This window comes from Tursiops truncatus, chromosome 17 (assembly GCF_011762595.2).
Source record: "Tursiops truncatus isolate mTurTru1 chromosome 17, mTurTru1.mat.Y, whole genome shotgun sequence".
Lineage (NCBI taxonomy): Eukaryota > Metazoa > Chordata > Mammalia > Artiodactyla > Delphinidae > Tursiops > Tursiops truncatus.
The window spans coordinates 63,121,513-63,148,655 of record NC_047050.1 but is presented as its reverse complement, the minus strand read 5'-3'; the positions used below and the strand labels follow the sequence as shown (position 1 = coordinate 63,148,655).

The 27,143-nt window shown below is 43.7% G+C and overlaps 1 protein-coding gene across 1 annotated transcript in view; it reads right to left on the bottom strand.

The window, feature by feature from the left end:
• FER1L6 (fer-1 like family member 6) overlaps positions 1-27,143 on the bottom strand; it is a 173,826-nt gene that overhangs the window by 51,381 nt on the left and 95,302 nt on the right. Inside the window, exons 20-23 of the mRNA XM_073794722.1 lie at positions 26,373-26,550; positions 21,876-22,000; positions 3,635-3,769; positions 1,015-1,164 (exon numbers count right to left, since the gene is read on the bottom strand). Coding sequence (XP_073650823.1) covers positions 1,015-1,164; positions 3,635-3,769; positions 21,876-22,000; positions 26,373-26,550 — 588 coding nt within the window. The remainder of the gene's footprint in view (positions 1-1,014; positions 1,165-3,634; positions 3,770-21,875; positions 22,001-26,372; positions 26,551-27,143) is intronic.

Genomic DNA, 27,143 nt, shown 5'->3' with positions numbered 1-27,143 from the left:
CTTACCCACAGTCGCACACCAGTACGTGGTGGGAATGAGATCCGTATTCCTGGGATCCAGCTCCAGCACCTTCCCTCTTACTCATTTGCTACGTCTTGGGAATGTTTGTCTTCTAGTTTCTCTACTAGAGATTTTTTAAAATTGGGATTTCTGGAAAATGTGCTTTCCTAGAGAGGGACTGATCTGACCCAAAGGCTAAGTGCCACCTGCCCTCAGTGAGTGGGGTGTCCAGGGAGGATGGTCAGGGCTTGACACAGGCCCACCTGGTCACTTCTTTCCAGGTCACCACTCTGTCCTATTTGGTCCTTGACTGGACAGCCAGACTTGAGAGGCTCAGCCTCCCTCCCTAAGTATCCTGCCATTGCTTTCTGAAAAAGTCCTCCTAGACATATGTTCATAAATTCCCCGATGTCTTAGTGGGACAGACTAAGAACTCGATGTCTTTGGGAAACTTTGTGATACGGTGTAAGGAGCAGAAGGCTTTAAAGGTCTAAGTTCAGCTCTCAGCTCAACCACCGACTAGCAGCATGACAAGGTAAGTCATTCAATTACATTAATCCTTCAGTTTACTATCTGCAAAATGGGAATCATAATCCCTACCTCAACAGGACTGAGGGAGGTTTCAGTGTGATGAGAGGTATGTGAGGCAGCAAACACAACACAGGGCACGTGGGAGTGTCCACAAACGTTTGCTCCCTTCCCCTTTTATATCCTCCTGAGGTCTGTATGGAGCTCAGGGTCTGACGCATAGGGCTGCTCAAGCACTGCTGGCCAAATCCACATGGACCTTTCATCCTGGGACTCTGACTTGTAGCATGGAGGCTCTGGGAATAACCCGTCACCTGAGTTCCTAAATGGCATCTCCCAGATCCCCAGAAGGAGCCATCTCCAGACACAGGACAGCAGGCAGGGACCAGGCATAATGTGATGGACATACCCTTCCCATGAGGCTGCTTCTCTGGCCAGGGAGACTAGACAGACGGCCAGTGCAGATAGCACTTCTGGTTCACTTACCTGCAGCAGTTCAAACACAGCAAGGAGGTCCCCTCCAGAAAGGTTCCCGCAAAAGATGGGGTGGTAACACAGCCTGGGGGGTTCATAGTGCTGGTCAGCGAGCTTCACAACAGGGGCAGCCACGGTGGCACCCAAATATTCTGGCTTCCCCTAGGGCAGAAAAGAAATGAAGTTTTGTCCCTGGTGGTCACCTACCTGGTTCTGATCTGCGTCGGTGTGATTCTGTAATTAATCTTCACAAAACTGTCAGCCTCAGTGTCTCCCTCCTGCTACGATCTCACTCTCTTCTTCTGCTAAGCCCCTCTCACCTCTTCCCACAGCCTTGGGGAGCAGCAGAATCCAGCTGGGCTCTCAGGGAAAACCCTAAGAGGGTCATCTTAGGGGCTTCCTGGCTCAAGGCGATCTTAGGGGTTATCCCTTTCCTCAGTGTATTGAGTTCAGTGGAATAAAGTAAAAATAATCACCCAGGGTAGACTTGAAGGGGAAAAGGAGAAATAAGGTGGCACCAAATATTCCAGAAGATCTCCAGAGCAGGGAACCCCTGTGGCTGGGAACACAAGTTTGGAGTCCAGGCAAACGTGAGTTGGAGTTCCCAAATCTATTGCTTTGGAGATCTATGGACTTGGGCCAGTTACTCAACCTTTTTTTTTTTTTTTTTTTTTTTTTGCGGTACGAGGGCCTCTCACTGTTGTGGCCTCTCCCATTGCGGAGCACAAGCTCCGGACGCGCAGGCTCAGCAGCCATGGCTCACGGGCCCAGCCGCTCGGCGGCATGTGGGATCTTCCCAGACCGGGGCACAAACCCGTGTCCCCTGCATCGGCAGGCAGACTCTCAACCACTGCGCCACCAGGGAAGCCCTACTCAACCTTTTTTGAACCTCATGCTTTAAAAAGAGCATAGGGCCTTGTTCACAGGGCCATGACGATTAATGTAACGATGTATGTGCTTTCCACAATGACTGGTATACAATAAGTGCTCAGTCCATAGTACTGTGATGAAGATGGTGGTGATGGTTGTGGTGATGGTGATGATGGTGATGGTGACTAAGGTCAGCATGTTTAGGTAATAGAGCAATTCTGCCCTATTGTTCTCAGTAGTAAAAGAGCGTATGAGAATAGCTTCGTATGTAAGTGTAGGAGGTAAGTTTCTCTAAGACCTATTTTTTTTTTTTTTTTGCGGTACGCAGGCCTCTCTCTGTTGTGGCCTCTCCGGTTGCGGAGCACAGGCTCCGGATGCGCAGGCTCAGCGGCCATGGCTCACGGGCCCAGCCGCCCCGCGGCATGTGGGATCTTCCCGGACCGGGGCACAAACCCATGTCCCCCGCATCGGCAGGCGGACTCCCAACCGCTGCGCCACCAGGGAAGCCCTCTAAGAACTATTTGATGGGGTCACCTCCTGCCTCTTCCTCATCCCTGCTCCCAGGAGCCTCAGTCCACATTCCCCCCACAAGCAGCATGGGGCTGGAGCGTGGGGCTGCTTTGCTATTTATCTCAAGAACTGCTGTATCCCCTGGCACAGGGCAGGCACTCATTACATATTTATTGAGTGAAAACTCTTGGATAAATGACCTCCACGTCCAAGGGCAGTGCCCACATTTTCTTTGGCTGAGGCTGGGTTTTAGTACCTGCACTACTTCATTGCCTTTGGATTCACAAACAAGCATTTGCATTCCCGGCTGTAGAAGGAAGCTTGGTTGAGGTGGAAATGGGTTTAGCTCAGTCACACTTAAAAACTAACAAAGTGGGGCTTCCCTGGTGGCGCAGTGGTTAAGAACCCGCCTGCCAACGCAGGGGACACAGGTTCGAGCCCTGGTCCGGGAAGATCCCACGTGCCAGGGAGCAACTAAGCCCGTGCGCCACAGCTACTGAGCCCGCGCTCTAGAGCCCGCGAGCCATAAGTACTGAAGCCCTCGCGCCTAGAGCCCGTGCTCCGCAACAAGAGAAGCCACCGCAATGAGAAGCACGCGCACCGCAACGAAGAGTAGCCCTCGCTCACCACAACTAGAGAAAGCCTGCGTGCAGCAAAGAAGACCCAACGCAGCCAAAAATTAATTAATTAATTAATTAAATTTTTTTAAAAAAGCCTCCAGTAAGCTTTTGAATCTGCTGTTTCAGGACACGGACATCTTTGGAGAGAAAGAGGTTTGGCTAATATCATAACAGAAATGAGATAGAGCTGAATGCATTGTTTCAGGGCTTGGAAGCAACAAACAAAGAAGAAAAAAAAGGCCCAGTTACAAATGCTGAATCAGTGACAATATATCCATTCCTTCCAACCAGGCGACATCAGTAAAAACCTGCTATTTTCAAAAGGACATTTTTATAAGCAGCAATAAGGTATAGAACTGGGGGCTGGGTATAATAATTATATTCCTGAAGAAGTATATGTGGACTGAACTTTTGGGAAGCAGATTCTATTTAAATTGCAATCCAAAGGGAAATCTAAGCAAAAAACCCTTTAGTAAAGCAAATGGTCATCATCCATTTCCCAGATTCTGTAGATCAGTGTTTCCCAGGTGAGGACTGCCTCTGGGCATAGTCACAGGCTGGTTAAATAAAGGAAGTTAGTTGAACGGGGAGTTTTTAGCAAGGCACAGTTAGTGCAGCCCTGGGACACTCACCACTGCGTCACTGTCATACAGCTCCACCACCACTAACGGCGGGGATCCTGCCAGTTCCTTCGGGTCTCCGTGCAGCACCAGGTCATTGAACAGCAGCATCTGGTTCCAGGTGGGGGAGAGGGTCTGGGAAATGACCTGGAAGTTGGGGCCAAAAGAAAAGCAAAACATCGCTCGACTGGGTTGGAGGGGGCTCCGTGAAGGGTAAAGAGGACACATTCTCATCACCATTGCTCACTTATTCAACATTCAAGCAACGACGGAAACTGATGTGCTACTGAGTATCGGATGCTAGGGATGCAGATTCCCTTCCCTGGAGGAGCTTATATAAGCTTCATGAGTAGAACTCCCACCTGATTACCACCCTACTTGCAAGCATAATTCCAATTCGATCCTCACAGTAGTGCTGTGATGATAACACCAGCTACCCTTTATTGAGCACGTACTGTGTACAGGCTGCGGTACTTCACATACACTGTCTTGCTGAAACTTCCCAACAATTCTGGGAGGGAGAAATGTAAACCAAGGCTCACTTGCCCAGAGCCGGCACATGGCAGAACTGGGATTCAACCCAGGTCATCTGGCACCAAAGCCCAGGCTACTAACTTCAACCATCCTCACCAAGTAGATGCTCATATTATCTCCATTTTATGAAAGGGCAAACTGAGAATGGGGAAGATCTAGTGATTCTTCACTGTGAACAAATAAAATTTCGCCATCAAATACTCGAAAGTGGATTTTCAATCGAATATTCCTCACATGCAATTCTACTGTTTCGTGTATATTTATTCGACTGCATTGACCTGACCAGGGTCTTCAAAATAACCTTCACCATTTTGCATGACATCATTCTTTCTTCCATAGCAAATTGTGACATTGGAAGTTGGCTGCACCCATTATGCAGATGGAGAAACCAAAGGACAAAGAAGGACCACAACCCACATGACTGGTTCAGAACCATGAGTGGCTCACCTAGGAGTGACTCAGAGCCCCCTGCCAGGCCATTCAGGTGGTACCTTCAGAAGGTAGAGTGTAATGAGCTTGCATCCTCTATTTAATTGGATGTTTGGAAACATGCCAGTTTCATAGAGCTAAAGGCTAAGGTTGCTTGCAAGATAGGTGCCTGTACCTAGGCAGAAACTGCCGCATTCATGTGTGAGGCCAGTCCTGGAAAGAGGCCACAGTCACAGTCTCCTGTGCAGGCAAATGGGTGATTTCTCAGGTTAACACAGACTGCACAGCTCCTGCTGGGTCCTGAGGAAATTTCCACACCACCTCTGCACTCCACTCCTACCTCTCACCATTCTCTCCAGGAGGGACTGGAGAGAGATCTGGCCTGAACTAACTACTGCTTAGATTCCAAAGCCCAAATAAAACTGTCATCTCAGAGCTTTACATCAAGAGCCATTTCTAGTCATGGCATTAAATCACTTGCACTGTGGTTGCGAAAAAATATTTGTATTGCTCTTTTTTATGAGTCATAAAATATGCGTTCCACAATTTCCTTCCTTCCTTGCTTTTTGCCTTTAGAGTATTTTATGCCTCAGACACAGTGAGGTTTTGAACATAACGTTTCAGAGAAAATCTTGATTTTTTGGACAGGAAGAGAATGGCTTCAACCAACCTATGAACAGCAGTTAAGGCATTGCAATGCAAAGTTCCCCTGTGTCGGTGACTGACATCACAAAGAACTATGTGTTTTTATGTTGCTTTTGAAAATAGAAATGTGATCTTTTTTGCAACCTGTACCCAACAGTGTGACACCAAAGCAATTTATGATTCTCACAGCATCTTTCCTACAGAAATATTCTGATGGCTTCCTTGGCACTTTGGGCTGTAACTGCCACTTGGTAAGATTCCAGAGGCCAGCATTCATTCTTTCATTCATCACATATTTATTCCTTCAAAGTGCTAGGCTCAGTATTAGGCACTAACACAGCATCCTGTGCTTAGCAGGTATTCAGTAGCTACTTGCATGACTCAATGAGTGGATTTTGGCCTGTCCCATGATTAAAAGGACGATGTGGCTACCTTCGAGAAGTACTGAAACGTTCACCCAAACAAAATACATTGTCCCACTTCTCTGCCAAGGTGAGTACAGCTCACCTCATTTCCTCGGGGCTTCCTTAAGGAGTTGTGCTTTATAAACTTGTTCGGTGACATTGTTGGAGAGATTATGGTAACACTTAAATTTAACGCTTTTAAGAAGAAGTGAGATACCATGGATGGAGCGTGGCTTTAGAATCAGAGGCCCCCTGTAATGGAACCCTAGTGTCACCACCTGCCTATGTCCAACTTGGGCAGGTGATTTAACCTCTCTGATCCTTAGTCTTACTCATTTCAGTGGGGTTAGTATCCACCTTGTAAAGTTGTTATGACCACTGTCTAAGATAAAGCTTTTTAAGTGCCTGGCATACAGTAGGTGCTCAGTAAGTGCTTTTTGTCCGCCCCCCTCCACCCCAGCCACACTCATTTATAAATGAGTAAACATTTACTGAATACCTACCACGTGCCAGCGTTGGTCACCAGGGTAACTCGTATCTAACGAGACCACTGGTGTCCTCAGGACTCAGCGTCAGTCGGACTGCTTGAAATCTCAGCTTCCATGCCCCCCACCCTCTAAGATCCCCTGTCCTTCTCTTCTAAGCCTCCCTCTTACCACATAGTCCTTCTCCCTTTCTATCCCCAAAACCTTTCTCTTTGGGAGCTGTCTCCCTTTCCCTTTATCCTATCATCACAAGATTTCCAAGTTCCACGTCCTCAGTGGCATCTGAAATAGCTGGATTCCCCTCCTGAAAGATTTCGTACCATCAAGTCACTTATAAAGGATTGGCTGCAGGACCCTCCCTTCAGAGATAGTTCTCCTTGAGCAACATGTAGTCCATTTAGAGAAGTGCTACCAGGTGTAGGGTGGACCAGCTCAGCTATGACTGCAGGGCCCCCAGGCTCAGCCTTCCCCACCTTGAAGAATGCACGAGTGGGGCATGTCACACACAGATCAGTCCCACCGAGGCAGCACACACTGAAACAGGAGAGAGAAACCAGAACCCTTTCTTACCAAAATGGAAGCAGAGTGGTTAAGCAAAATAACTTTGGAATTGGACCAACCTGGGTATCCATCTTGGCTCTACCATCTTCTAAATAAAGAGTCTCCAAGCCGTACCTTCCTCAACTGCAGAATGAGGACACTAATAATACCCACTTTGGGGTTGCAGTTAGACGTAACCAAAAATGCATATAAAATGCTTAGCATCATGCCTGTCACAGAGGGAGTTTTAAAATAAATGACAGCTATCATTATTAGCAAAAATTAGGTACTCGGTTCAAAAGTATGGAGGCAAAGTCCAGGGTTCAACAGAACTTGTTTTCCCTTTCAAATGATTATTTGATAAACAAATGTCATCTGTTCCTTTGAGATATGCATCTAAATCAAACGAATATACTGTGTGGAGTTGCAAAATAGAAGGAGAACTACATAGGAGCCAAGGGAGCTCACTCAACCCCCGACCCCACCCAGAGCCCTGAGATCACCTCTGAGGGCTTGGAACTCCACAGCTGTGCAGGCAGAGGAGGCCTCCAGGGGTTCTGCCCCCCCCCCTTTTTTTAACCACACTGTGTGGCATGCAGGATCTTCGTTCCTCGACCAGGGCTCAAACCTGTGCCCCCTGAACTGGAAGCTCGAGGTCTTAACCACTGGAGCGCCAGGGAAGTCCCAGGGATCCCCCTTTTGAGAATTCCCTTTGTTTTTGGTGGGAAGCCTCAATGGCAAATAATAGCGCAGTCACACAGGAGCTGTTATAAACAAGGCACTATACTGGGTGTCTCACCCTCTGGGAGGCATATACAATATCACCATCCCTATTTTACAGATGAAGAAATTGAGGACACAGAGGATTTTGCTGTCACACAGCCAATAAATGGAAGGGCTCAGACCTGAACCCAGGCACTACGGCTCTAGAGTCTATACTTTTTTTTTTTTTTTTTTTTGCGGTACGCGGGCCTCTCACTGCTGTGGTCTCTCCCGCCGCGGAGCACAGGCTCCGGACACGCAGGCCCAGCGGCCATGGCCCACGGGCCCAGCCGCTCCACGGCACGTGAGATCCTCCCGGATGGGGGCACAAACCCACGCCCCCTGCATCGGCAGGCGAACCCTCAACCACTGCGCCACCAGGGAAGCCCCTAGAGTATATACTCTTAACCACCGCGCTATGTACTACCTCTTAAATCACAGGGAGGAGAAAGGAGTCTGAAGTCTTCTCGTTCTCATGCTCAGTCACCTTCCCTCTGATGTCTCTCCCGACTTCCCTCCCAAGCAGAGCTAACCCCTCTCTCCCTGTGGCCCCTGGAGGTGCAGTACTATGGGGTTTATCACAGTGTGGCTGATTCGTCTGCACAGAGCACTGCCGAGCTCCACTGCATCGTGCACTGTGCAGGAGCGGAGTCCGGAAGATGGCGGCGTGGGAAGACGCGGGGTGAGCGTCTCCACACAACTAGGGCGCCTGCCGGCCGCTGGTGGGAAACTCTGACCCCCAAGGAGACAGGAGGGACCCCAGAGTGAACCGGTAGGACAGAGGGGGACCGAGGGGGGAGAAGAAGTGGAGGCCAGACAAGATCGGCGCCCCTGAGGCCGGGGAGATCAGGAGAGGCAGGTGAGAGGGAGTCTCCGGGAGGAGAGGGAGAGGAGCGGAGGGCCTGGGGAGCCTGCTGAGCTCCCAAGCTGGTTCCCCCTGCTCCAAGGCCCCTCCAGGCCGCATGGGTCCTTGGGAGCATGGAGGGGGGGGGCGATCAGGAGACACAGGCTGGAGAGGGGCCCTGGGGGGCAGCGGGAAAAGAGCGGAGGGCGATGGCCCCGCCCACTCGGGCCCAGGAAGCCTGCTGAGCTCCCAGGCCGGTCCCCTGCCCTCCAAGGTCAGTCCCCTGCCCTCCAAGGTTCCCCCTTCCCCACCGGCCGTACTGGTACTGGGGGCATATGAGGGAGGCCGGGGAGATCAGGACAGGCAGTCGGGAGGGGCCCTCCCAGACCCCAGACTGGAGGAGCAGGAGAGGAGAGGAGGGCGTTTGCCCCGCCCACTCGAGCCCAGGAAGCCTGCTGGGTCCCCAGGTGAGGTCCCCTGTCGTCTGAGGCCAGGGTGGGGGCCACGGCTGGGCCCCTTCTGTTCCTTCAGCCTAAGCCCCACCCCCCACAGGCCCCAGGGCCTTTCCGGCCCTGTGCGTCCTGAACATCGCCCCGCCGACTGCCCAAACCTCGCCCTTGCTTAGGCTCCGCCCTCCACAACCCCCCCCCTTTTTTTTTTTTTTTTTTTTTTTGCGGTACGCGAGCCTCTCACTGTTGTGGCCTCTCCCGTTGCGTAGCACAGGCTCCGGACGCGCAGGCTCAGCGGCCATGGCTCACGGGCCCAGCCGCTCTACAGCCTGTGGGATCTTCCCGGAACGGGGCACAAACCTGTGTCCCCTGCATCAGCAGGCGGACTCCCAACCACTGCGCCACCAGGGAAGCCCAAACCTCCCCTTTTTTTTTCTTTTCCCTCTTCCTCTGTTTTTACTATTGTGGTACCGATGTACCTTCCAGTTGCTGATTAATCTATAATTTTATTTTTACATTCTTTCTAACATATCTGTTAGTTTCCTAACAATAACAAAGCATTTTTACTTTGTTATTGTTCTCTTTTTTCTTGAATTTTTGAATTTTATTTTATTTTTTTTTATACAGCAGGTTCTTATTAGTTATCTATTTTATACATATTAGTGTATACATGTCAATCCCAATCTCCCAGTTCATCACACACACACACCCCACCACTTTCCCCACTTGATGTCCATATGTTTGTTCTCTACATCTGTGTCTCTATTTCTGCCCTGCAGACCAGTTTATCTGTACCATTTTTCTGTTCCACATATATGCATTCATATATATGTTTTTCTCTTAATGACTTACTTCACTCTGTATGACAGACTCTAGATCCATCCACGTCTCTACAAATGACCCAATTTCGTTCCTTTTTATGGCTGAATAATATTCCATTGTGTATATGTACCACATCTTCTTTATCCATTAGTCTGTCGATGGGCATTTAGGTTGCTTCCATGACCTGGCTATTGTAAATAGTGCTGCAATGAACATTGGGGTGCATGTGTCTTTTTGAATTATGGTTTTCTCTGGGTATATGCTCAGTAGTGGGATTTCTGGGTCATATGGTAATTCTATTTTTAGTTTTTTAAGGAACCTCCATACTGTTCTCCATAGTGGCTGTATCAATTTACATTCCCACCAACAGTGCAAAAGGGTTCCCTTTTCTCCACACCCTCTCCAGCATTTGTTGTTTGTAGATTTTCTGATGATGCCCATTCTAACTGGTGTGAGGTGATACCTCATTGTAGTTTTGATTTGCATTTCTCTAATAATTAGTGATGTTGAGCAGCTTTTCATGTGCCTCTTGGCCATCTGTATGTCTTCTTTGGAGAAATGTCTATTTAGGTCTTCTGCCCATTTTTGGATTGGGTTGTTTGTTTCTTTAATATTGAGCTTCATGAGCTGTTTATATATTTTGGAGATTAATCCTTTGCTGATTCATTTGCAAATATTTTCTCCCATTCTGAGGGTTGTCTTTTCGTCTTGTTTATGGTTTCCTTTGCTGTGCAAAAGCTTTTAAGTTTCATTAGGTCCCATTTGTTTATTTTTGTTTTTATTTCCATTACTCTAGGAGGTGGATCAAAAAAGATTTTGTGGTGATTTATGTCAAAGAGTGTTCTTCCTGTGTTTTCCTCTAAGAGTTTTATAGTGTACAGTCTTACATTTAGGTTTCTAATCCATTTTGAGTTTATTTTTTTGTATGGTGTTAGGGAGTGTTGAAATTTCATTATTTTACATGTAGCTGTCCAGTTTTCCCAGCACCACTTTTACAGAGACTGCTTTTTCTCCATTGTATATCCTTGCCTCCTCTGTCATAGATTATTGACCATAGGTGCATGGGTTTATCTCTGGGCTTTTTATCCCGTTCCACTGATCTATATTTCTGTTTTTATGCCAGTACCATATTGTCTTGATTACTGTAAATTTGTAGTATAGTGTGAAGTCAGGGAGTCTGATTCCTCCAGCTCTACTTTTTTCCCTCAAGACTGCTTTGGCTATTCACGGTCTTTTGTGTCTCCAAATTTTAAGATTTTTTGTTCTAGTTCTGTAAAAAATGCCATTGGTAATTTGATAGGGATTGCATTGAATCTGTAGATTGCTTTGGGTAGTAGAGTCATTTTCATGATATTGATTCTTCCAATCCAAGAACATGGTATATCTCTCCATCTGTTGGTATCATCTTTAATTTCTTTCATCAGTTTCTTATAGTTTTCTGCATACAGGTCTTTTGTCTCCCTAGGTAGGGTTATTCCTAGGTATTTTATTCTTTTTGTTGCAAGGGTAAATAGGAGTGTTTCCTTAATTTCTCTTTCAGAGTTTTCATCATTAGTGTATAGGAATGCAAGAGATTTCTGTGCATTAATTTTGTATCCTGCAACTTTACCAAATTCATTGATTAGCTCTAGTAGTTTTCTGATGGCATCTTCAGGATTCTCTATGTATAGTATCATGTCATCTGCAAACAGTGACAGTTTACTTCTTTTCCAATTTGAATTGCTTTTATTTCTTTTTCTTCTCTGATTGGTGTGACTAGGACTTCCAAAACTATGTTGAATAAGAGTGGTGAGAGTGGACATCCTTGTCTTGTTCCTGATCTTAGAGGAAATGCTTTCAGTTTTTCAACATTGAGAATGATGTTGGCTGTGGGTTTGTCGTATATGGCCTTTATTATGTTGAGGTAGGTTCCCTCTTTGCGCACTTTCTGGAGAGTTTTTGTCATAAATGGGTGTTGAATTTTGTCAAAAGCTTTTTCTGTATCTATTGAGATGATCATATGGTTTTTATTCCTTAACTTGTTAATATGGTGTATCACATTCATTGATTTGCGTATACTGAAGAATCCCTGCATCCCTGGGATAAATCCCACTTGACCATGGTGTATGATCCTTTTAATGTGCTGTTGGATTCTGATTGCTAGTGTTTGGTTGAGGATTTTGCATCTATATTCATCAGTGATATTGGTCTGTAATTTTCTTTTTTTGTAGTATCTTTGTCTGGTTTTGGTATCAGGGTGATGGTGGCCTCATAGAATGAGTTTGAGAGTGTTCCTTCCTCTGCAATATTTGGAAGAATCTGAGAAGGATGGGTGTTAGCGCTTCTCTACATGTTTGATAGAATTCATCTGTGAAGCCATCTGGTCCTGGACTTTTGTTTGTTGGAAGATTTTTAATCACAGTTTCAACTTCATTACTTGTGATTGGTCTGTTCATATTTTCTGTTTCTTCCTGGTTGAGTCTTGGAAGATTATACCTTTCTAAGAATTTGTCCATTTCTTCCAGGTTGTCCATTTTATTGGCATAGAGTTGCTTGTAGTAGTCTCTTATGATGTTTTGTATTTCTGCAGTGTCTGTTGTAACTTCTCCTTTTTCATTTCTAATTTTATTGATTTGAGTCCTCTCCCTCTTTTTCTTGATGAGTTTGTCTAAAGGTTTATCAATTTTTTTAATCTTCTCAAAGAACCAGCTTTTAGTTTTATTGATCTTTGGTATTGTTTTCTTTGTTTCTATTTCATTTATTTCTGCTCTGATCTTTATGATTTCTTTCCTTCTACTAACTTTGGGTTTTGTTTGTTCTTCTTTCTCTAGTTCTTTCAGGTGTAAGGTTAGATTGTTTATTTGAGATGTTTGTTGTTTCTTGAGGTAGGCTTGTATTGCTATAAACTTCCCTCTTAGAACTACTTTTGCTGCTTCCCATAGGTTTTGGATCATTATGTTTTCGTTGTCATTTGTCTCTAGGTATTTTTTGATTTCCTCTTTGATTTCTTCATTGATCTCTTATTTAGTAACGTATTTTTTAGCCTCCATGTCTTTGGGTTTTTTATGTTTTTTTCCCTGTAATTGATTTCTAATCTTGTAGTGTTGTAGTCAGAAAAGATGCTTGATATGATTTCAATTTTCTTAAATTTACTGTGGCTTGATTTGTGACCCAAGATGTGATCTATCCTAGAGAATGTTCCATGTGCACTTGAGAAGAAAGTGTAATCTGCTGTTTTTGGATGCAATATCCTATAAACATCAATTAAATCTATCTGGTCTATTGTGTCATTTAAAGCTTGTGTTTCCTTATTAATTTTCTGTTTAGGTGATCTGTCCATTGGTGTAAGTGAGGTGTTAAAGTCCCCCACTATTATTGTGTTACTGTCAATTTCCTCTTTTATAGCTGTTAGCAGTTGCCTTATGTATTGAGGTGCTCCTATGTTGGGTGCATATATAATTGTTATATCTTCTTGGATTGATCCCTTGATCATTATGTAGTGTCTGTCCTTCCTTGTCTCTTGTAACATTCTTTTTTTTAAAGTCTATTTTATCTGATATGAGTATTGCTACTCCAGCTTTTTTTTGATTTCCATTTGCATGGAATATCTTTTTCCATCCCCTCACTTTCAGTCTGTATGTGTCCCTTGGTCTGAAGTGGGTCTCTTGTAGACAGCATATATATGGGTCTTGTTTTTGTACCCATTCAGTGAGCCTGTGTCTTTTGGTTGGAGCATTTAATCCATTCACGTTTAAGGTAATTATCAATATGTATGTTCCTATTACCATTTTCTTAATTGTTATGGGTTTGTTTTTGTAGGTCCTTTTCTTCTGTTTCCTACTTAGAGAAGTTCCTTTGGCATTTGTTGTAGAGCTGGTTTGGTGGTGCTGAATTCTCTTAGCTTTTGCTTGTCTGTAAAGCTTTTGATTTCTCCATTGAATCTGAATGAGATCCTTGCCGGGTAGAGTCATCTTGGTTGTAGGTTCTTCCCTTTTCATCACTTTAAATATGTCATGCTACTCCCTTGTGGCTTGTAGAGTTTCTGCTGAAAAATCAGCTGTTAACCTTATGGGAGTTCCCTTGTATGTTATTTGTCATTTTTCCCTTGTTGCTTTCAATAATTTTTCTTTGTCTTTAATTTTTGCCAGTTTGATTACTATGTGTCTTGGCATGTTTCTCCTTGGGTTTATCCTGCCTGGACTCTCTGTGCTCCCTGGTCTTGGGTGGCTATTTCCTTTCCCATGTTAGGGAAGTTTTTGGCTATAATCTCTTCAAATATTTTCTCAGGTCCTTTCTCTCTCTCTTCTCCTTCTGGGACTCCTATAATGCAAATGTTGTTGCGTTTAATGTTGTCCCAGAGGTCTCTTAGGCTGTCTTCATTTCTTTTCATTCTTGTTTCTTTATTTTGTTCCACGGCAGTGAATTCCACCATTCTGTATTCCAGGTCACTTACCCATTCTTCTGCCTCAGTTATTCTGCTATTGATTCCTTCCAGTGTATTTTTCATTTCAGTTATTGTATTGTTCATCTCTATTTGTTTGTTCTTTAATTCTTCTAGATCTTTGTTAAACATTTCTTGCATCTTCTCAATCTTTGCCTCCATTCTTTTTCTGAGGTCCTGGATCATGTTCACTATCGTTATTCTGAATTCTATTTCTGGAAGGTTGCCTATCTCCACTTCATTTAGTTGTTTTTCTGGAGTTTTATCTTGTTCCTTCAACTGGTACATAGCCCTCTGCCTTTTCATCTTGTCTATCTTTCTGTGAATGTGGTTTTTGTTCCACATGCTGCAGGATTGTAGTTCTTCTTGCTTCTGCTGTCTGCCCTCTGGTGGATGAGGCTATGTAAGAGGCTTGTGTAAGTTTCTTGATGGGAGGGACTGGTGGTGGATAGAGCTGGGTGTTGCTCTGGTGCACAGAGCTCAGTAAAACTTTACTCTGCTTGTCTGCTGATGGGTGGGGTTGGGTTCCCTCCCTGCTGATTGTTTGGCCTGAGGGGACCCAGCACTGGAGCCTACCCAGCTCTTTGGTGGGGCTAATGGCGGACTCTGGGAGGGCTCATGCCAAGGAGTACTTCCCAGAACTTCTGCTGCCAGTGTCCTTGTCCTCACGGTGAGACACAGCCACCCCCCGCCTCTGCAGGAGACCCTCCAACACTATCAGGTAGGTCTGGTTCAGTCTCCTATGGGGTCACTGCTCCTTCCCCTGGGTCCTGATGCACACACTACTTTGTGTGTGCCCTCCAAGAGTGGAGTCTCTGTTTTCCCCAGTCCTGTCGAAGTCCTGTAGTCAAATCCCACTAGCCTTCAAAGTCTGATTCTCTAGGAATTCCTCCTTCCGTTGCCGGACCCCCAGGTTGGGAAGCCTGACGTGGGGCTCAGAACCTTCACTCCAGTGGGTGGCCTTCTGTGGTATAAGTGTTCTCCAGTTTGTGAGTCACCCACTGAGCAGTTATGGGATTTGATTTTATTGTGGTTGTGCCCCTCCTACCGTTTCATTGTGGCTTCTCCTTTGTCTTTGGTTGTGGGATATCTTTTTTGGTGATTTCCAGTGTCTTCCTGTCGATGATTGTTCAGCAGTTAGTTGTGATTCCAGTGCTCTCGCAAGAGGGAGTGAGCGCACGTCCTTCTACTCCGCCATCTTGAACCAGTCTCTCTTTTTTTTTTTGCCACCCCATGTGGCTTGCGCGATCTTGATTTGCGAGCCCGGGGTCAGGCAGAAGCTCCTGCGGTGGGAGCTCCGAGTCCAAACCACTGGACTCACAGAGAACCTCAGACCCCAGGGAATATTCATTGGAGTGAGGTCTCACTGAGTTCCTCATCTCAGCAAAAAGACCCACCTCTACCCAATAGCCTACAAATTCCAGTGTTGGAAGCCTCAGGCCAAACAACCAGTAAAACAGGAACACAACCCGACTCATAAAAAAAAAAAAAATTGAGATGGCACAAAAATATGTCACAGATGAAGGAGCAAGGTAAAAACCTAATAAAGGTTTTTATTAAGACCAAATAAATGAAGAGGAAATAGGCAATCTACCTGAAAAAGTATTCAGAGTAATGATAGTAAAGATGATCCAGAATCTCAGAAATAGAATGGAATCATGGATTAAGAAAATACAAGAAATGTTTAACAAAGATCTAGAAGAACTAAAGAACAAACAGAGATGAAAAACACAATAACTGAAATGAAAAATACACTAGAAGGAATCAGTAACAGAATAACGGAGGCAGAAGAACGGATAAGTGAGCTGGAAGACAAAATGGTGGCAATAACTTCCAAGGAGCAGAATAAAGAACAAAGAATTGAAGACAATCTCAGAGGCCTCTGGGACAACACTAAACACACCAACATTTGAATTATAGTGGTCCCAGAGAAGAAGAGAAAAAGAAAGGGTCTGAGAAAATATTTGAAGGGATTATAGTGGAAAAATTCCCTAACATGGGAAAGGAAATAGTCACCCAAGTCCAGGAAGCACAGAGACTCCCATACAGGATAAACACACCAAGACACATATTAATCAAACTAACAAAAATTAAATTCAAAGAAAAAATATAAAAAGCAGCAAGGGAAAAACAAAAAATAACATACAAAGGAATCCCCATAAGGTTATCAGCTGATTTTTCAGTGGAAACTCTGCAGGCCAGAAAGGAGTGGCAGGATATACTTAAAGTAATGAAAGAGAAAGACCTCCAACCAAGATGACTTTACCCAGCAAGGATCTCATTCAGATTCAATGGAGAAGTCAAAAGCTTTTCAGACAAACAAAAGCTAAGAGAATTCAGCACCACCAAACCAGCTTTACAACAAATGCTAAAGAAACTTCTCTAAGCGGGATACACAAGAGAAGAAAAAGACCCACAAAAACAAACCCAAAACAATTAAGAAAATGGTAATAGGAACATACATATTGATAATAACCTTGATGTAAATGGATTAAATGCCCCAACCAAAAGACACAGACTGGCTGAATGAATACAAAAACAAGACCCATATATATGCTGTCTACAAGAGACCCACTTCAGACCCAGGGATACATATATACTGAAAGTGAAGGGATGGAAAAAGATATTCCATGCAAATGGAAAACAAAAGAAAGCTGGAGCAGTAATACTCGTATCAGATAAAACAGACTTTAAAATAAAGACTGTTACAAGAGATAAGGAGGGACACTACACAATGATCAAAGGATGAATCCAAGAAGAAGATATAACAATTATAAATGTTTATGCACCCAACATAGGAGCACCTCAATACATAAGGCAAATGCTAACAACCATGAAAGGAGAAATCGACAGTAACACAATAATAGTAGGGGACTTTAACACCCCACTTACACCAATGGACAGATCATCCAAACAGAAAATTAATAAGGAAACACAAGCTTTAAATGACACAATAGACCAGATAGATCTAATTGATATTTATAGAACATTCCACCTAAAAGTGGCAGAATACACTTTCTTCTCAAGTGCACATGCAACATCCTCCAGGATAGATCACATCTTGGGTCACAATCAAGCCTTGGAAAATTTAAGAAAATTGAAATCATATCAAGCATCTTTTCTGACCACAATGCTATGAGATTGGAAATCAACTACAGGAAAAAAATTGTAAAAAACACAAATACATGGAGGTTAAACAGTGCACTACTAAATAACCAAGAGATCACTAAAGAAATCAAAGAAGAAATTTAAAAAATACATAGAAACAAATGACAATGAAAACACGACAACCCAAAACCTATGGGACACAGCAAAAGCAGTTCTAAGAGGGAAGTTTATAGCAATACAATCTCACCTCAAGAAACAAGAAAAATCTCAAATAAACAATCTAAGCCTACACTTAAAACAACTAGAGAAAGAGAAGAAAACCCAGTCAGTAGAAGGAAAGAAATCATAAATATCAGAGCAGAAATAAATGAAATAGAAATGAAGAAAATAAACAAAGATCAATACAATTAAAAGGTGATTCTTTGAGAAGATAAACAAAATTGATAAACCCTTAGCCAGACTCATCAAGAAAAAAAGGGAGAGGATGCAAATCAATAAAATTAGAAATGAAAAAGGAGTAATCACAACTGACACTGCAGAAATACAAAGGATTACAAGAGACTACTACAAACAACTACATGCCAATAAAATGGACAACCACGAAGAAATGGACAAATTCTTGGAAATGTACAATTTTGAAAGACTGAACCAGGAAGAATTAGAAAATATAAACAGACCTATCCAAGTAATGAAATTGAAACCATAATTAAAGATTTTCCAAGGAACAAAAGTTCAGGACCAGATGGCTTCACAGGTGAATTCTATCAAACATTTACAGACGAACTAACACCCATCCTTCTCAAACTCTTCCAAAAAATTGCAGAGGGAGAAACATTCCCAAATTCATTCTATGAAGCCACCATCATCCTGATACCAAAACCAGAAAAAGATATTACAAAAAAAGAAAATTATAGGGGCTTCCCTGGTGGCGCAGTGGTTGAGAGTCCACCTGCCGATGCAGGGGACACGGGTTCGTGTCCCGGTCCAGGAAGATCCCACATGCCGCAGAGCGGCTAGGCCCATGAGCCATGGCCGCTGAGCCTGCATGTCCGGAGCCTGTGCTTCGCAACGGGAGAGGCCACTACAGTGAGAGACCCGTGTACCACACACACAAAAAAAGAAAATTATAGACCAATATCACTGATGAACATAGATGCAAAAATCCTGAACAAAATACTAGCAAACAGAATCCAGCAGCACATTAAAAGGATCATACACCATGATCAAGTGGGACTTATCCCAGGGATGCAAGGATTCTCCAATATACACAAATCAATCAATGTGATACACCACATTAACAAATTAAGGAATAAAAACCATATGATCATCTCAATAGATGCAGAAAAAGCTTCTGACAAAATTCAACACTGATTTCTGATAAAAACTCTCCAGAAAATGGGCATAGAGGGAACCTACCTCAACATAATAAAGGCCATATATGACAAACCCACAGCAAGCATCATACTCAATGTTGAAAAACTGAAAGCATTTACACCAGGATCAGGAACAAGACAAGGATGTCCACTCTCACCACTCTATTCAACATAGTTTTGGAAGTCCTATTCATAGCAATCAGAGAAGAAAAAGAAATAAAAGGAATACAAATTGAAAAAGAAGAAGTAAACCTGTCACTATTTGCCAATGACATGATACTCTACATAGGAAATTCTAAAGAGGCCACCAGAAAACTACTAGAACTAATCAATGAATTTTTTAAGGTTGCAGGATACAAAATTAATGCACAGAAATCTCTGGCATTCTTACACACCAACAATGAAAAATCAGAAAGAGAAATTAAGGAAACAGTCCCATTTACCACTGCAACAAAAAGAATAAAATACCTAGGAATAAACCTGCCTAAGGAGGCAAAAGACTTGTATTCAGAAAACTATAAGACACTGATGAAAGAAATCAAAGATGATATAAACAGATGGAGAAATATACCATGTTCTTGGATTGGAAGAATCAATATCATGAAAATGACTCTACTACCCAAAGCAATCTACAGATTCATTGCAATCCCTATCAAACTACCAATGGCATTCTTCACAGAATTAGAACAAAAAATCTTACAATTCGTATGGAAGCACAAAAGAACCCGAATAGCCAAAGCAATCTTGAGAAAGAGAAACGGAGTTGGAGGAATCAGGCTCCCCAACTTCAAATTATACCTCAAAGCTACAGTAATCAAGACAGTATGGTACTGGCACAAAAATAAGAATATAGATCAATGGTACAGGATACAATGCCCAGAGATAAACCCACGCACATATGGGCACCTAATTTACGACAAAGGAGGCAAGAACGTACAATGCAGAAAAGACAGCCTCTTCAATAAGTGATGCTGGAAAAACTGGACAGCTACATGTAAAAGAATGAAATTAGAACACTCCCTAACACCATACACAAAAATAAACTCCAAATGGATTAACGACTTAAATGTAAGACCAGACACTATAAAACTTTTAGACTAAAACATAGGAAAAACACTCTTTGACATAAACCACAGCAAGATCTTTTTCGACCCACCTCCTAGAGTAACAGAAATAAAAACAAATGGGACTTAATTAAACTTAAAAGCTTTTGCACAGCAAAGGAAATCATAAACAAGACAAAAAGACAACCCTCAGAATGGGAGAAAATATTTGCAAATGAAACAGACAAAGGATTAATCTCCAAAATATACAAACAACTCATGGATCTCAATATCAAAAAACCAAACAGTCCAGTTAAAAAATGGGTGGAAGACCTAAATAGACATTTCACCAAGGAAGACATACAGATGGCCAAGAGGCACATGAAAAGCTGCTCAACATCACTAATTATTAGAGAAATGCAAATCAAAACTACAGTGAGGTATCACCTCACACCAGTCAGAATGGCCATTATCAAAAAAGCTAGAAACAATAAATGCTGGAAAGGATGTGGTGAAAATGGAACCATCCTGCACTGTTGGTGGGAATGTAAATTGATACAGCCACTATGGAGAACAGTATGGAGGTTCCTTAAAAAACTGAAAATAGAACTACCATATGACCCAGCAATCCCACTACTGGGCATATACCCTGAGAAAGCCATAAAGAGACATGCACCACGATGTTCACTGCAGCACTATTTACAACAACCAGGACATGGAACCAACCTAAATGTCCACTGACAGATGAATGGATAAAGAAGATGTGGCACATTTATACAATGGAATATTACTCAGCCATAAAAAGAAACGAAACTGAGTTATTTGTAGTGAAGTGGATGGACCTAGAGTCTGTCATACAAAGTGAAGTTAAGTCAGAAAGAGAAAAACAAATACCGTATGCTAACACATATATATGGAATCTAAAAAACAAAATGGTACTGATGAACCTAGTTTCAGGGCAGGAATAAAGAGGAAGACATAGAGAATGGACTTGATGACATGGGGTGGGAGGACGAAGCTGGGGCGAAGTGAGAGTAGCATCGACGTTATACACTACGGAATGTAAAATAGTTGGCTGGTGGGAAGCAGCCGCATAGCACAGGAAGATCAGCTCGGTGCTTTGCGATGACCTAGAGGGGTGGGATAGGGAGGGTGGGAGGAAGGCTCAAGAGGGAGGAGATATGGGGACATGTGTATGCATATGGCTGATTCACTTTGTTGTGCAACAGAAACTAACATGGTATTGTGAAGCAATTATACTCCAGTAAAGTTCTATTAAAAAAAAAAAAAGAGCAGCGTCTGGTCCCCCAGCTCCCCCGAGTCCAGCATGGGACCTGGCACAGAGCAAGCGCTCCACGCGTGCTGGTGAAATTGACAAGATGCTAGCTCACGTTATGCTCTCAACCTGAGTGTCATCAATCAAAACACCACCTCCCAGGTCACGGCCTCACTTTGGGGAGAAATGTCAGTCCTCTTAACGTCAGCCAATGTAATGGCCACTACTCATCAATCTCTTTGTACACTTAACTTTTTGCTTCTTCTCAACAGCCCTATTTTAAGAAGACGTACTGAGGTTTAGTGAGTAAAGGCAGCTAGAGAGTAGATGAGGTACAACATGAGGTCAGGTCTCTTTGTGTCTTAATTCTGTCCTAACTCCCAGAGGTGGGCAAATCCTTTACGGAGCTTCCCTCCCTCAGAACAGTGAATCCTCAGAGAACAGAGTAAATCCTTAGAGAATACGATCTAATGAGAAAAGCAGCCTATTGGATGTGCGCTCATGAGGGCCCCTTTTCACATGTCCGCATTCAATGTACAGGAAAGGGAGAAAGCCAAGGAAACAGGTATAGATCCATCTCCTTTAATCCTCACAGCGTCTGTCTGGAAGTAGTATTTTCCAGAGAGAGACACTGAATCACACAGGTGTTAAAAGTGCGCAAAGTCCCCCGGCTAGAAGTACAAAGTCTAGGGCTTCCTGACTGCAGAGCAGGAAAGCTTTCCTCCCCACCAAGACCCCTCAGCAAAGACTGCACCAGAAGCCTCGTGCAAGTCGTCTGAGCTGTTTGTTCATCCCACTGAGCTTGGCATTGTGCCCATCACTCCAGCAGGTGCTCTGGGTGTCAGATCCCGTTCTCCCTCACCCCTCTTTTCCTCCCTCCCTTCCTTCAACTCTGTTACTTGCCCTCTTGGCTTCACGACAACAGATCACATTGGATCAGCAGACCTTCCCAATGTCTGGCCTGCCTTGTGCCCATGCTTTTGAGTCTGAAACCCTGAAACACCTACACACCCAGAGACACAAGTATTTGCAACGTGCCCCTGTTTTTTTCTTTCCTGGGGTTCTGCTGTGGCTCAGCTGTGGGCTGCGGGGAGAAAGCAAGTGGGCTCCCCTGGTTACCTTCGTGGTCTGGCAGTGGGAAAGGAATGTGACCTTGGCAAAAGGGTCTGAAAGTCCGTTGCTGTCGGCTGCGATGAGGCCCCGGGCTTGGTACATGTGAGCTCTCAGCTGGAAGACATGCCGGTCTGTGGACAAATAACGGGAAGGGGTGGCATTAGCAGGCTTCCGAGGAACAGTGAGTGCGAGTGGGTGTCTGTGTGTGATGCTCACCTGTGGGTGTTTCCGGAGACAGACAAAGGAGACCACGGGCACTGAAGGCCTCTTAGACCAAAATGGACACAGGGAAGATGGGGGAAGAGGTCATGTTCATGGGCACTTTGGAGCCAGGCGTTCTCCTTGGTGCATTCACCACACTGTGGGATTTAATCTTCATAACGAAACAACCCCGTGACATATATATCATTATCTTCATTTTACAGATGAGGGAAATGGTTCCTAAAAAGGCTAAAATACATTTCCAAGTTTTCAGAGCTAACTAATTCCAGAGCCTGGATTTCATTTCCGTCAGATTCCAAAATCCAAATCTCTTCCTAAAATACCACATTTTAAAAATCTATATGCAAAACGGCATCAGACTCACAGACATAGAAAACAAACTTGTGGCTACCAAAGGGGAGAGGGGTGGGGGGAGGGATAAATTAGGGGTATGTGATGAACGGATACAGACTACTATGTATGAAATAGATAAGCAACAGGATATATTGTACAGCACAAGGAATTATAGCCATTATTTTGTAATAACTTATAATGGAGTATAATCTGTAAAAATACTGAATCACTGTGCTGTACACCTGAAAATGATATCATATTGTAAGTCAATGACACTTCAATAAAAAATTTAAAAATACCACATTTCACCTCTTAGTAAAACCTCCTGTTTCCAAGGGTGTGTGTGTATAAGAAAGGGGGACATTTCTTCATTTTTGCTTCCATAAACTCAGTTCATCCATCCATCCATTCTGCCATTCAGCCAGCCAATGTCATTTTGAGCACCTATAGTATACCAGGCACAGTTCTGGCCTCTGAGGATCCTGAAGCAGCTAAGACAGCCCCTGACCTTGGGGAGCTCCAGGGACGGGGCAGAAGATAAGCAAGTGCCCCAATCCCAGTGACAGGAGCCAGAGCTAAGTGTCCTGCAGGAGATACAGGCAGAGGGCATGGGAGGTTAAAGGCAGGAGTGAGCACACCTGGTTGACGGGATGGGAGGCAGAGACAGGGCTGCAGGTGGGGCAGACCAGGGTTCAGTGGGGGAACCCCAAAGAAGAGTTGAGTTAATCATATGCCTTGTTTCATGGACTTTATGATCCTTGGCCCTTGCCTGGTCCCTCTTGCTTTTTATATTCATTTGTTCCCTTTTACCCTCTTTTAAAAAAAAATTATTTTGTTCATGGATCATGCCTTTGGTGTTGTATCTAAAACATCATTGCCATACTTAAAATCATCTTGGTTTTCTCCTATATTATCTTCTAGGAGTCTTATAGTTTTGCATTTTGTATTTAGGTTTATGATCCATTTTGAGTTAACTTTTGCAAATGTCGTAAGTTCGATGTCTAGATTTATAGTTTTGCATGTGTGTGTCCAGTTGTTCCAGCCCCATTTGTTGAAAAGACTATGCTTGCTCCATTGTATTGCCTTCGCTTGTTTGTCAAAGATCAACTGAATATATTTATGTAGGTTTATTTCTGGGCTTTCTATTGTGTTCCACTGACCTATTTGTCTATTCTTTTGCTAATACTGCACTGTCTTGATGATTGTAGCTTGAGAGTAAGTCGTGATGTCGGGTAGTGTCAGTCTTCCAACTTTGTTCTTCTTAGTATTGTGTTGACTCTTCCGGGTTTCTGCCTCTCCACATGAACATTAGAATCAGTTTGTTGATATCCACAAAACAACTTGCTGGGATTTTAATTGAGATTGCATTGAATCAAGAAAAACACTAAGCAACAGAACTATCTATTTAAAATTGGAACAAGGAGATAAAAGCTTGGATAAGTTACAGAGGTAAATCCTCATCTTTCACAATGAGTAGTTATGTGTTAAATGTAAAATCAAGAAATAGTGATATAAACATATCATGTAGAATAAAGGGAGATAAATACCTTAACAAAAACTGTTAAAAGTGTTTTTCCCTTTTACCCTCGTACCCAAGAGAGCTCCTTAAAAGGGTGACAGTTAACAAAGGAACATTCAGCAGAGAGTTGAGGAATTTCCTGACCAGGGTATGTCAAGAGAGCCCACGCTCTCTAAGCGTTCCTTAACACACTGCATAAGTGGGCAAATTTCTCAGCTGGGAGTGAACTTGAGAATAGCTCATTCCCTGAGATCATCCACAAGCTGTCCCTGAAGTGAGTCACCCCAGAATTTTAGCAGAGCTCCCAATACAACCACATAGGCAGGACACTGCACACCTCCAGGGGTCGCCATTGACTTGGTCTAGGTTTTTGTTTTTCTGAAACCTTGAGTCTTACCAGCTCTGTTCCTTAGACTAGTAAAGCCAGCTTCCTCTTTGCTCCCATACTTTGGCCCATCTCTGTGCTGCGGCTCACTTTCCACGTGTGGTTATTAGAGACACGTCTGATTGCCCCCATTGGAGGGCCAGGATCACCTCTCCCATCACTCCTCATTCCCCACTAGTTTTCCCACCGTACCTTCCATATGCAGGTGCAAGCTAATTATTGGTTGAATGGATATGTTCTGAAGCATAAAATGAACGAAGAAAGGAAATTCTCCAGGAGGTGTGGAAGGCAGCCAAAGCCATTAATGTCAGGGCACAGCCGAGCAAGTTTATTAGGTCATTCCATGAAAAGAACATGCTGCAGAGGGTCAGAAAGCTTTGGAAAAAGCCTTTCCTCTCCTCTGAATCGTTAGTAGCTGGGACAGCAAATATGTCCAGGTACCTTGGGTCTCTAGAGATAGTGTCTATAGAAATAAAAAGGTAACTTGATGTGGGTGTTTTCACCCAAAGATGAAAACTCTAAAGACAGGATAGAAAGCAGTGGAAATAAAGAAGAGTTTGGAGACAGTTTGTTCCATCATTTACTAGTTGTGTGATCTTGGGCAATTTCTAAACACTTCCAATACATCCTTTCTCCACCTGTAGAATGAAGAAACCACCCAAGGTTGGTGTGAGAAATAAATCAAATCCTATGTGTAAAGTGTATGGCACAATGCTTGGCATATGGTAGGGGTTGTGCATTTTTCAAAGAGACAGAGCTGAGTTTTCCTTGTTCTTACGCATTGATATCGGGCATGGAAACCACGAGCTGAACCATTGGATAAATATCTCTAGAACTCTGTCTTTAAGTATTGAGCCATTTAGGTTCCACTGGCAGTCAAGTTCAGTCAACATCAGAGGAGCCTTGTGCAACACGGGAAACCTGGATTTGTAGACAGTCCTCCAGTGTTTCAGACACTGGCTCAATTCAAAACTCAACTTCAGTTGAAGTGAAGGTAAAACTGTTCTACCCTATCTGAATTCAGCAGCAAGGATCATGCAAATTGAAGCAATTTGGAAACAGAAAGCAAAATGAAACTGTAAGGCATTAATGCTTAGACTAAAGTTCAAAATTATATGGAAATGTAAATATGATGGCACTCATAGCAAATACCTACGTAGAAGAGAGGATTACATAAACCATGCTGAACTGCTAAAAGTAGCCAACCCAAGAACCATGCTAGAGAAACATGAGTGACCCCAATGATACCAGTTTCTACTGAGTCATTACTGCGAAATGTAAACGGCTGCTGTTTATGGGTCAAAACCCCAATGCCATGTAAAAGGAAATCTGCTTTAATTCCACAGGTCCTATGAGCACAAGAACTTACTGATGTCGCTTTAAAAGACATCTTTTGCTTTATTATTTTTTAAATTGTATTTATTTTTGGCTGCATTGGGTCTTCGTTGCTGCATGCGGGCTTTCTCTAGTTGTGGCGAGCAGGGGCTACTCTCTGTTGCAGTGCGTGGGCTTCTCATCGTGGTGGCTTCTCTTCTTGCAGAGCACAGGCTCTAGGCACACGGGCTTCAGTAATTGTAACACGTGGGCTAAGTAGTTGTGGCTCGTGGGCTCTGGAGCACAGGCTCAATAGTTGTGGCGCACAGGCTTAGTTGCTCTGCGGCATGTGGGATCTTCCCGGACCAGGGATCGAACCCGTGTCCCCTGCATTGGCAGGCGGATTCTTAACCACTGCACCACCAGGGAAGCCCCAAAAAAGACATCTTTTGCTTTAAATGCAAACTCAATCTATATAGTCTGCTAACGAAGAAGCTCATATTGCATTCTCTCCATTAACAGAAAAATATAAATATTTATTCCAGATGTTTAATAACTTCACTTTATTCTTTAGATGGGACATTGGAAGGTCAGAAAGAAAACTTAGAAACTGTATTAAAAGAGGCAAATAAGTTGATCCTAAAATAATGTGCAAACAGCTCATGAATGCCACCCCTCAGAAGCCCACCAGACACATCTTATGACCCTCTTGGCCCAGTGGGCATCATACCTTGGTAGAGCAGGTTAGCTGGGGGTTTACTGACGCCAGCCCCTTCGGAGGACATTTCTGCTTCATAGCCTGCTGGTAAGTTGTTCAAAATGGCACTAGAGTGTCTGGTGGAGCCCAGCCACATGTACACGTCAATTTTTGCTTGCATCGACCAACCAGCCGGCTGTTTTCCAGGAAGCTGGGGAAAGGTTACAAGGAAGAGACCTCCTCATTAGTAGAAGCCATTGTGGGCCTCACTCTCTGAGAAAAGAGGTCCTTCCCTGGGGCTCCTATTAAAATGAGACCAATGACCCCAGTTGCCACGATGCACAGTTTTAGAGGAGGATCCAGGTTTAATGGGGCCTGAAGCTCAAACAGGCCCTGTGTGATCATTTAAACCTAACAGGTAGGTATGGTTATTACCCATTTTACAGATGAGAAAACTCAGGCTCAGAGAGGCTAAATAAGTTCCTAAGATCACTCAGATTTTAAGTGACGGAGCCAGGACTCGAACCAGGGGAGATGATACCAGATGTGGGCTCTGGACTCTGAACGCCCACAGCCTGCTTCTCCCCACACTGAGTTGAAATCCCCCTTCCCAGAACTTCCAATTGCCTTGAGTTCCAACCACAGCCTCTGCCTCTTTGCTTTGCTCAGGAGAACTCGAATTCTTCTTCCATAGGTCAGGCCCCCGTGGGCTTCAGGGCATCTACCTGCCCTACCACGTTGTTTCTTCCTGCTAGACACCTCTCATCCCTTCACCCCTCCCTCACGCAGTGTGGTTTCAAATTC